This window comes from Colius striatus, chromosome 7 (assembly GCF_028858725.1).
Source record: "Colius striatus isolate bColStr4 chromosome 7, bColStr4.1.hap1, whole genome shotgun sequence".
Lineage (NCBI taxonomy): Eukaryota > Metazoa > Chordata > Aves > Coliiformes > Coliidae > Colius > Colius striatus.
The window spans coordinates 28,362,206-28,374,802 of NC_084765.1; the positions used below are offsets into that span (position 1 = coordinate 28,362,206).

The window sequence follows — 12,597 nt, forward strand, 5'->3', positions numbered from 1 at the left end:
ATTTCTTTAAGAAGAGTGTTTTATATTGTTCTCATTTTTATCACTAAATACTATGAATACTGTAACACTAGCAATTAGCACCTCCAATACCTAATAAAGGACAAAAGGCAGTACTAGTTGAGAATGAAACTCCCACCTCCCTGCTTGGGTTCAGAGACCACAGCTATCACTAGAAGTCTTTCACAGGACTTCACTCTCCATTTCAAGTATCAGTAATGCTATTAGTCATGTTCAACTATGCCCTTCAAACAAGTACATATAATAAAGAAACAGCTGACTTGAAGCGATACAATTCAGTGTACTGATGTACCCCATCACTCCTAGTTCTTCTAAAAAAGCTCCACCTACCACATACACATATCTTTCACGAGGAAACTATCAATCTCACAGTAACTCTTTTCCCCACATTCTGAACTTACTTGATTTCAGCACTCCATTGTTTTAGCGAGAAATTGATGGCACTTGGTTGGACTGGTGCAGGTTGGGAAGCTGCTTGTTCCCCGACCAGGTCTGTAGGAGAAGTCTCCACAGCTAGAATATTTCTAGCTCTCTCTGCTGAGGCATTTTGACTTAAGACACTCAAATCTATGTTAAAGAGAAAAAGAAAAATAAGCAAAACTTTCAGTAAGTAAAAGAGTAGTGGCTATATAAAGTCATATACTAGTAAGCCGACAACGTAACTTCATAAAATGCTCTGTTCAAATGAACCTTAACAGCAGTGTTTTCCTTAGTAAGCTCTCACTGCAGCCACACACTTCTGACAACAGGACTTGTGTGATGCTCATGAAGCATTATTACATGAGTGATTTACAATCTCAATTAATCAACATTGATTCATCTAGCTTAAGCAGTTACAACAGCCATAAAAAGGTGGATTAATTATGTTAGTTAATTATATTACTCCACAAAACCCCCTTCTAAAACAAGCTCATGTCTATCAGAATTCCTAAGCCAGGAATCATCTCACAAAAATACTGTGACACAGCTTCCAGGGCGTGCTTCTTCCTAGCAGTTTTTAATCCTGAAAGGGACATTGTTGCCAGTCGATGAGCGTTATGGACTTGAGTCTGTTCTGTGCAAATCCAGCCTGAATGTCCCCAGAGCCAAGAACACAAGTACAGCCACAGCAGTCACATCAGAGACCTACAGGACCAGCAAGGATTTACTAGCTGTGGCTAAGTTGAATGTAGCTATACCTAAATTCATCCAGCAAAACTCTCTTTCGCGTTTCAGTGCATCACCAGATGAAACACGGGGCCATGCAGACATGCAGCTCAGGCCTGGCACTGCACACAGGTCAGCAAACTCATGCAGGCTCCAAATGGCTCCACAGGAACCAGCTGAGAACTGGTGCAAGCCCTGAGCCAGATCTAATGAAGCACAGAGGATCTAGTCTGATCCAGAGTCATTAAGGTCTCCAACACACCACACTGTCCAAAACGTAGTGTAGAATCTGTAGTACATATGTTACCTCAGTGTTTCCATTATCCTGGACAGCTTGCTTTCTCCTTCATCCCTTCTCCAGTCAGCAGAGGGAATACGAAATGTAGATCATGGAATATACTATGAATAGTAAGAGCTTTATAGAGAAGCATGAAGTTGTTTATGGCCTTCTACAAACCTTTTGGGCAGGCGAGTTAAAAAACAAGCTGAAATCTAATTTTCAGATTCCTCTCCACGCCATCCAAAGTATCCAAGTGGACTAAAAAAACTTACAGAACGTTCTCAGATTTGATTCAGCAGTTATATTAGGAGGTAACATACTGGATAGACTCCTGACTCAAATAATTCTCTACATGAAGGGAAAAACTCTGCGAAACCACAATACTCTGACTTATCGCTGGTGAACCTTTCAGACTCTGATCTGATGATTGTTTGGCACTATCAGCAAGACAATCTTTAAACAAGTTGTACCCTCCAATTACTCAGCAGATAGTTACTTTAGCCCATATCAAAGACTACAAGTGAAAAACCAGAACATTTTGTCATAAAGTATACCAAATATAAAAGATCATTGACACTACAAATCTCTCAAACCCTTGAATAATGGTATCTGAAATGGGAATATATCATCTCATCTTTCAAATGTAGGTAACACATTGCCTTCACTTATTTCTTGAACTCTGCCAATAGAAACTTTTCTAGTGCCTTATAGACCAAATAAAATTCTAAATTCTTTTGGATCTTGGCTGTTCAAGCTGAACAGAATTCAGCTACGTAAGTTAAATAAAACTTTTAATCATATTCAATGTCTAATAAAGTAAAAAGATAATACAATAGGTTTCAACTGAAAAAAAGCCACCCACTATCAACCTCCCTCTAAAAAAAACCCTGTATCCAAAACTAGGCTGGAATACTAACATTCTGCTTTCATACTCACAGCTTGTCTCATCTTCTACCTGTACAATTTTACAATAATGAAACATCTTTTTATAGTATGACCCAGGTAAACCAATTGTTCAAGAGCTGAATTTCTAACAATTGCATTTCCTCTAGAGACACAATAATCAGTCTGTCAGAATCTTCTGACTTCCCAATGTTGCTCACTGTACATGATCCCCTGCTTACACCAGACAGCTGATTCATTATAGATACGGACTACACAGCAGGTACAGCACAGCAATATTATGTGGCTGCTAACACAATCAGCACAAAAAAAAAAAAAAAATCTTGTTTTAAACTTATTTCAAAACACAATCTTATGAATACATGAAAAACCATTTTTTATTAATGCAAATAAAGATTTGAGGAATAGCATAACTAAGAACTGAAATTATAAAAACTAAATTAACATTCAATCAATTCCAAGAAAAAAAATCCCGTATCCTACAAGGAATAAATCATTTATTTTACTTCCATGGTAGAAAAACAGCTCCATGACAAATCCTACAGAATCATTTTTGTAACATTAGCTTTCCCAGAGCCCACTTTGTAAAACATTTTGAAGTATTTTTCATTACCTTGAATACTCTTAAAAACTTGTCAAGCCTGATCTACAAAGCAGTACCTTAGCTTTAACTATGCTCCAGTTAATCCAGGTTTCTAAACTAGGGGTGTGTAGAGGGTATAAAGGATGACAAGACAAAACAAGCAAGATTACAGTGAGTAATTTTGTTTCTGGACTGAAGAAAAACTCCTTCCCATTTAAAACATTAGTGACAGTATCTGTACTCAGGCACTAGCAAAACAGATGGATGTCTACACTCCAATATAAAGCACAGAACCAGATGCACATTCACTTAAAAAATAAAAACCAAAAAAATCAAAAGCCAACACAAGACACATCTTAGTCATCAAAGCCCTAAGGAGACCCATAGCTCTTTAAACAACTACTCCAAAAGTTTTTGGCAAAGGAAAAACAATCACCAAATAGGCTCCTGGCACCTTCCCCAGAATAAATCCCTGCTTGAACACTTTGGATGATGATAAAGTCATCATTGTGATTTGTCCTCAAAAATTAGATACTCTAGACGCATTTTCAAATGATACATAATATAGCTTAAGTGCAGGCTGTCCCTGAAAGGGAGGAGCCTACTCAACCCATGCATTTTATCTTATTCCTTGCACTGAATGTAATAATAAGAATTAACAATAAAATAAATAATCGCAAAACGGTCCAGTTTGCTGATCCAGAACCCCCCCAACAATTTGCAAAAACAAGAAAATATTGTATCAGTGACCTAATCTGATGCAAAGCAGGAGTGAGGGAACAGTACCTACATAGCTTAATTTCACATTGTACCTAAGCTCTGAGAGAAGTAGCACAAACAAGAAAGAACACGGATTTGGTGCCAAGTTACACTTACAGTTGATCTGACCCAGCAGTCTGCTGCCAAAAAAGTGCAGTCCTCCCTACACCTTGACTCTGCCTTCCCGTATTTAGCAACTATGTCGTGTTTCCTCCCTTCCATCACCTCTGGATGTCACCTGATTGCACAGTAAATATATTCCACCCATTAATCTAGTAGAAAAAAACAAACAATCAAACCAACCAAAACTTGATCAAATCAGCACAAAACACAAAAAGGGAGACTACACATTCGAGAATGAGAAGCTGAAGGCAGAAAGACAAAGGTTTGGAGGAGCAAAAGCCTGTTAGGCTTTCCCATACCTGCAAGCTGCTAGATCTTTGCACACCAATACATACATTCTTGCAGCATATGGTTTGACAAGCTGCTAACCAGACTGTCTGCGGCCAGACATGTGGTCTCAAACCATCTCACTTTGCTTTCCTAACAATTTTCTTGGGCTAATCCTGGCACTTATCTGTCTCTACAGCAAACCACTTCAGGAAGCTAAAGTAACCAAAAACTAACCTGAAGAAAATGACGTTTCCTGCTAGTTGCACTCCCTGCACTAAGCATAAGAAAGGGTGAGACTAGCACCAGCGCTAGGAACAAGGGACAGAGCTGGGCATTTAAGTAGTCACAGGCTGTACGATTGGTGTAGCTGAAACATCAAGCTGAGGTCCTACAAAAACACATACTCTCAAGCCAGCTGTAGTTGAGCAAGCAGTCACTAGCAGACTGTTCTCAAATGAAAGCAGTAAACTGGGTTAGAGGACACTACTGCAGCATGGGATCTGAATTCGAGCAGGGGAGAGAAGGGTGGGGATAGCTAAGATTTCTGGGTTTACAGTACCAACAAACTGAAATGAACAAAATATGAATGCTGTTGACAAAGTATATCTGACCTCAAGACTCTTTTTAAACCCAGGAGAGCTTTACTAACACATCCTACTCTATGCCAAGTTGGACTTTATGCAGTTTTATCTACAGAGAACAGAAATCAGCAAAGAATCCATTTCTGTTAATGACTCAGGAATAAAACAATTCCCAAGTCCTTGAGCAATGTAGTTAAAAATGCTGAATAGCTTTGTATAACAGACACATTTTTATAATTCTGACATTAGTCTGAAATTACATTTTGCTTGGCTAAAGGTATTACAGAGACCAAATTTCACTTATGTAGTATCACTGCAAATTGCTTTCCAGTTTTAAAAGGCAGAAAATTTTTATCATGTTCCAACAGATCCACCACATCATACTTCTTCAGGAACAAAGTATGCTCATTCAGAAAGCAAAATATACCTGTACCTGTGAAAAAAAAATGGAGTTCACATCTCAGGATACTTAACAGACTAAGCTTGCATGATATTACAACTACCAAAAGACAACTAATCTAACCTAAATTGTTAATTGCACTTAATGAAACCTAGTCACAGGATTTCTCCATTTTACTTCTTTTCTAAAAATCTGGTTTTAAAGAAATCAATAGGTTTCTTAAGTGAGATGAAATCATACAAAACATTTGTGTTAAATAATTTTAGCACCATCAACATATGCAAAACTTACACAGAGTTACTTGGTAACAAGATGTGACACAAGAACTTGCTAAGAACCATCTCTATCTCAGTGCTTTGCCTTGTACTGATTAAGTGAAGCTGAACAGAAACGCTCATTCTGGTTTTACTAAGTCTTCAACCTACCAGGGTTGTCTTTGGCAACGAGACCTCTGGACAAGTCACTTGGTGTAGGGGAAGTTCGGCTGTCCCTTTTGGCTGCGTCAAGGTTGTTACAATATTCCCACCTCTTCTGTTGAAGTTCCTGAAGCCAGTACGTCATATCCTGACGAGTTGCAGCCTACAACCCAAAGAAAAAGAGCACCAATGAGATCGTTGAGTGCCTTTGGTATAGGAATACAGTAACTACAACCACAATAAAAAAATCCAACCCACATAATCAGCAGACCAGCAAGGTACCACCACCCAAATCCAATATCATTTAAAAGAAATAACCACTAATGTGTTAGGTGCACCTTGTGCACACATACCCTTCCCTAGCTTTCATGTCACGTTCACCTTCCATTAGAAGCACTCACACACATTATTTTTTTCTCCAGTTTTACACTCAGACATTAGAAAACACAGCAGCATCTTATATTCTACATATAATATATATATAATATATAAAAAATATATAAACATATAACTACAAATTTGTATTCTGAAAAGAAGCCCCATACACACTCAGGGAGATTCTTATTTTCTTTTTTTTAATTTGCTTTATTGCTAGAACAAACTAACAAATTAATAATGCATCCTAATGTCTCCTACTTTCATGAGTAAATCTAAATACTGTATGAATTGGTGATCCCATGAGCTAGTAAACTTTGATAGAAATGTCATTATTTAAAAAAACCCAACACATAAGTATTTAATGTACAAGCCCACAGTCATTACCACGAATAGGTAATAAGTGAGAACTCAAACAAATCTTTAAGCTTCAATAAGAACCATGACTATAAATTAATTTTAAAATAAGCCAAATGACAGTCTACAAATATCAACAAGAGACTAAGTGATGGTAACTGACACAGCAGGTGCTCACTTAGAAAAGTCATTTTTACTCCAACATACATCCTCAGCCACCAGCTTAGGACAAGCACCTTAGACTAGTAACACGGTACGTTCAGTAACAAAACTTTAATGCTTGTTAAGAGACACTCACCTAAGGCCGTTGACTTGAAAGCACATAGCCTGGCTAAAAGATAAACACTCTTTCTCCTACCTCCTCTCAAAGTTCTCAGTGGGATTATCAATGAAAAACCCTCATTACTTGGACAAATGATAACTTAATCACAACTGAAAATGGTGCCTTCCTGGGACATGCTGCAGAAGAACCAAGAGCAAGAAACAGCACAGATTTCCTTACAAAGGAAGAACAGTAAGTGCATAAAGCACATAAACAGCACAGCTTTGTCTTCATTTTTTAATGCGAGAGCACTTTTGGTCTCGTCAAACTGAAGATCCATTTACCGTCATATTTTGACCCTGAGAGTAGATAATCACAAGACAGAGCATAAGCAATAAGGCAAACAAGAACTGATGCTTCCCCAGGGTGCCCTCTCTGACTCAGCAATCTGCCACCTCAGTCTTTAGCAATCACAGGGATAGATTATTATTTTATTACTTGGCTTTTTGCACCGATATGAGCTTTAACATTTGCAGCATCCTTTGGCAAATGGCTCTGAAGCAGTGTGCAAGGAACTTAACTATAAAACAGACAAGAGTATGGCTGGAGCTGCTGCTTCAGTTCCCCTCAATGCATCATACACAAGAGAAAGTGTAAGATACATAAATAATTATTCATAAATCAAATCAAGTAGTAAAAATAAACCAAATGGTGAGACAAGAAGACATTACAGGTACAACTTTTTTCTGTTATTAACAAAAATATGTAAGCAAGATATTTCTAAATGAGTTTCATAGATTTATTCTTGCATGCTTGAAAAAAAAGAGGAAAACATTTCCCTCAAAAAAAACCATGGGACATGGGAAAAGAAGAGTTTAGAAGTACCTAGAAGGTTTCTCAAAGTCTCAAAAAACTGGGCACTGGGAAACATCACTCAGTCATCACTGTCAGTTTTGGAATAACCACAGCAGTAGGCCTTACAGATTTCAGGCACTTCCTGCAAAGAATAAACATCTTCTATTTCTATCACAAAATAATTTCCTTTGGAGTTTTATCCAGTGGCAAGTCTTCATTTCTGGTAAATTTGAGAGCATATATTCCCCTTCAACAGACTTGCATGAAGGCCTCGTAAAGCCATGTCTTACTGTGCTCCAGCAGGAAACCACCAGGAATTCACAGAGCTCCCACTAAGACAGGATGTAGTACTTCAGTGGTTGTCTTCACTACCACAACAGAGCTAATGGGGCAATCCACCAGGAGTCAATCTAGGTTATACCTAGAATTAACTTCTGGCCATGAGCAGCTCAACTTAATGAGCCTTTTTCACAATTTGTCCCATTATCCTCTCCCCAACAGTCTTTAGAAAACCATGAATCAGTTTCATTGGAGTTGCTCCTTGTTATTTTTAAATTCCCAACTGCAGTTAATTCTCTGCTGAGCAGCAGATACCCACTCTCAGTTTACAAGTGAAGTCAGTGTTACATATTGGGTCAGTTAGCAATTATGGTTCTTCAATGTAAAAGAGGATAACAAAGCAGTACAAGTTTCTCACTCACCTACTTTAAGTATTTTTCCCAAGAACTACTCAGTACGCTGCTTCTGCACCTCGCCTGTTACTTGGCCTCCCTGCCTTCCTTTACACACCCAGTCTTCCTTCTCTTACGGAGTTTCCCGCTCTCCTTAAGCAGCTTTTGCTGAGTTTATACAGGCATCTTAATTATTTACTTTACAAGTAAAAGAGTATCCTGAGAATCTCTGTTAAGATTATTTTTATTTAAACAAAATTAATCTTTAAAGCTTGCTGTTTGAAACACAACTTAAAAAAACCCAAAACCACAACACAGACAGAACATTTTAAGTCTCCTCCTACAAATCTGCAAATATTTTGCATTGCAACCACTAATCAGCAAAATTAGAGGGGGAAATATATATAAAAAATATCCACTCAGAAAACAAATCCCCTTCACTACTGAGCTACCTTCTAAGCTAAGCTAGGCCCTAATGGTGTTAGGCTCTAAGGCAATACTATATATGACCAAGCACCCCAATATTGATCACTGCCATATCCTTAAAGATTATTGTCAAATTGGAGTAAAAGCTCCTAAATAATTCTGATTTCAGCAAGTTTTATGTCAAATACTTTCAAGGATCTGGGCTCCAAAATCTGCAGTGTCTGAAATACTTACTACTTTGCCAATAACCCAGAAATGTTTTTTTTTCTTTAAGAAGTCTCTGCAACTTCTCTTCCCTTTCCCTCCCCTCCCAGTTCACCACTACTCACAAAGAAGTTATCCACACACAAGGGAGTAGACACAGAGTCTATAATCACTGGCCAGTGTTTCTTTGTTTCAAAAAGCAAGTCATTTATTTTTAAAGCAGTCCCTTGTTTGGTAAATGAGAAATGACCCCGTTGTTCACTTATTTATATATATATATATATACACACACACACATATATGCACAAATACACATAATGCTAATTCTTCTCTCCATTAATATCAGACCTAACTGTGAACAGAAGCAAGTATTCACTTGACTGTTATCACCAGCATCCTGTGCTATGGTAAGTACTGGCAGGATCAGGTCCTTTCCATGAAAATATTCTCAAATGTAATCTACCGATAATTCATAAAGGACACAATCTTCTCTGCTTCCTTATCTAAAGCAAAGGTATCCATTATATATTTTTAATGGAAAAGTTTCTGTTGTCGTTGTTGGTTTGGGGTTTTTTTGTTGTTGTTGTTGTTTGGGGGATTTTGTTTTTGGTTTTTTTTTTTTACACATCTCATTTTCTAATGGTCTTTAACAGCTGAAAATATATAGACAAGCTGAAATCATGCAAATGGAAAGTTGCTTATCTACATTTCTAAATTATGAACAATTTGTCTTAATTGCTATAAGGTCTACAGTCTATTTTTCCTGAAATTGTTACCAAACCGAGAAACAAACCCCAAGTATATCATACAGTCCTCAGCTCCCATTAAATAAGAAAGACTGAGAAATGCAGATGATGAAATCATTACATTAACAAAAAACTGAGGCATTATGAAGAAATAATGCATTCCTCAACACCACCATCATTTCAATCTGTAATTCCAGTTGCTTATTTCTTATTGCTCTTCTCAGTTTATAATACTGAATGGGAAAGACCAGATCACAAGATCTGGAAATTCTGAACAAGCAGCAAATTGAGCTAAAAAAGGGATATCAGTTAACATGATGAAGGCTACATTTGACTTAATTCCTCGTGCTCTGTGTGTAATGCTTTCTTGTTTTATTAAATGACATTTGATTTTAATAGGGACAAGATCTGCCACTGTGTGTGGTTTTTTGGGGGGTCATTGTTTGATTGTCTTAATTTAACATCTTGAATTTATTCTTAGTTCCATGTCTACCTAATTTAACTGAAAGATGTTTTTAAAGGTCTGTAAGAACTGTTATGTTAAAAGAAAATTTATTCCAGCTGTAAAAGCCTTATCCCTTGGTGAATCACATGGCAACAAAATGCTGGTTGGTCCTGCAATATCCCTCATGATTTTCATTAATTCCTTATTTATTATATAAACACTTATAACATTTCTGTGGACAATCACTTTAGGGCAAGCACCACAATAATATGTAGGTATTGCAGAAAGCAATAGATTGAGAGGGTTTTTTTTTCCTGTGAGTTACAGAAACGACCTTGACTTCCTTAACTGGCACCTGTCCTCAGCCCTCGTAAAGCAAACATGAAGAGAGCTCCAATCCATGCAGGTTCTTCCCTACAGAGTACATAAAAACCATTACAAAAAGTACGGCAGAGAAGTAAAATCATAGATTAAAAAACACTAAGAACAACACACAAAAAAAGGAAATGCCCTGTTGCTTATGCTTGTGCATTGGTGTTGGGAATGATTTGTATCTTTGTGACTGCAGAAGACACACGAGGCTACTGCTAAAGTAACTTGACAGACTAGTTACTTATTACACAGGTAGCACATACTATTTCCTACTATAATCCTAATCATAAATTACATGTTTCTCAACAAAGACCCTCCTAGTCAAAAAGAATCCTCAAAACAAAACATGCATTATGTATGTTCCTGGAGAGTTTCACACAAAAAAAATCACTTGATACAAACTTAAACCAAAACATTCTCTACATAGCAGAAAACTGAACCTTACACCAAGTCTGCAGTTTTAGCTTCTGTAACACAATCTGGCTATAAAGGAAGATTCATGGAAAGCAATAAAAACTTTAGGTACAAGTATACAAAAAAAAAGTAGTTTTTACACTTCATTGCAAATAAAACTGCTGCTTACAGTGCTTTTACTTCACCAAATACAGTTAAAAGTATTATTACGTTAGTTTTCCAGTTCAATAACTTGCGGATTCTTCACTAAAAATATTTATTAAAACATAATACTAAAGAGCTACTACATAATACTAAAGTGCATTCTACAATCTCAGCATTTGTCATTGCTCAAATCTCCACTGTTAACTAAGGACGTAAGAAAGGCATTTTCCAATATTCAGTAGGAAGTTCTGCTGTTCCACTTAATAACATCAAAGAATATACTCTAACATTAAGGGTCTTGCTAAAAGAAAAAAAAAATAACATAGTTCACATGAAAATTCAAACTCAACACATAAGAACATTCCTTGTGGGAAATAAATGCCTCAAGAGTAATCAAAAATAACGGATACTTAAGAGAACTTATTTTTTCTTCACTGAGTGGAAATGGTTTCCTTAGTTTTTTTCCTACGCATGACAATAACGGAAAGATATGCAAAACAATCCCAACATTTACTTTTTGTCCTAGGAGAGTCTGAGTCCTTGCAAAGACATGTGGCAAGCAGCCTTTGCTACTATCAGGAAACAATTCTCCCTCCTCCTCTTCCTTCCTCCCAAAGCAGTCTAGATGAAGACTTCTGACATACATCATCCCTTCAAAATAAACACCCCAAAAGTGAAAACCAACGCTGCCTCCCAACTTCCAAGACCAGAACTTGCCACATTTCTTTAGAAACCTTATATCTACCCAAACATTTCCACAGAACCGACTCAACCAAACCAGCTAGCCCATCCTGCTCCAACGGGACCGTGCTCAGCAGAAGCACTTTCTTCTCATTCAGAAAAGCACCTCAACAATAAAACCAGAAAGAAAAAAAAAAGGAAAAGGGAAAAAAAAGAGAAAGAAAGAATGGAACTAACACTAGGGACAAGATGATATTGTTCATCTACTCCGCGTTTGCGAAATACTGCTTTTCTTCCCTTGCAGACCTTCAGAGAAGGCAACTTTAAGGCTGCAGCAGGCAGGGGAGGGCTATCCCACTTGAGAGTCCCTGCCGCGCCCCGCGGGTACGGGGAGGGCGCCCGAGCCCGAGGGGACCGGGCGGGCGCCGCGGCGGCGGCCCGGGGGACACATCCGCCCGGCCCCGGCCCTACCTTGAGCACGGCGACGGCGCCGCCGGGACTGTGCACCTCGAAAGCGGCGGCCTCGTCCCCCGCGGCGGCGGCGCCGGCCTCGGGCTGGTGGTAGCTGAAGCAGGCGGAGGCGATGTCGATGTGCCCGAGGGGCAGCGCCTCCTGCGGCCCCTTGAAGTAGTAGAGGTAGCAGCGGCGGGGGTCGAAGACGAACCAGCGGCTGCGGAAGCCGCGTAGGGGGCCTTTGCCCGACAGCTTCTGCAGGTACCCGCAGAGCTTGAGGGTACCGGGGCCGGCCTGCTCCCCGGCCGGGCCGCCGCCGGCCCCCGCCGGGCCCTCCTCCCCCTCCGCGCCCGCCGCCGGCATCGCTGCGCCTCGCTCGGCCGCAGCCGCAGCCTCGCCCGCCGCGCAGGGAACGGCTTCGGCCCGCGCCGCGCCGCGCCGCCTCACGGGACTTGTAGTGCGGCTGCCGCCGCCCGGCCTGGCCCGCCGCTGCTGCGCCGGCCGGTGCGGACAGCCCTGTGAGGGGCTTCGACTGCGTACGGCCCTTCCTCCAGGAAATCGGAACGACATCGCTGCTGCTGACGTGGAAAGGCACCCACCTTGGCACTGCTCTGCTATGTGTCGTCTCTTGCTTTATCGCTACCACGCTCCAGTGCTTTTGTGATGACGTTAAAAACAATTTTCCCAGTCGTGGTCCAGCCCATGATCAGATT

The 12,597-nt window shown here is 39.6% G+C and overlaps 1 protein-coding gene across 1 annotated transcript in view; it reads right to left on the bottom strand.

Moving 5' to 3' along the window:
* TBC1D2B (TBC1 domain family member 2B) overlaps positions 1-12,247 on the bottom strand; it is a 34,394-nt gene extending 22,147 nt beyond the window's left edge. The window contains exons 1-3 of the mRNA XM_061999351.1: positions 11,903-12,247; positions 5,489-5,642; positions 420-585 (exon numbers count right to left, since the gene is read on the bottom strand). Coding sequence (XP_061855335.1) covers positions 420-585; positions 5,489-5,642; positions 11,903-12,247 — 665 coding nt within the window. The remainder of the gene's footprint in view (positions 1-419; positions 586-5,488; positions 5,643-11,902) is intronic.
* Between the last annotated feature and the right edge of the window lie 350 nt (positions 12,248-12,597).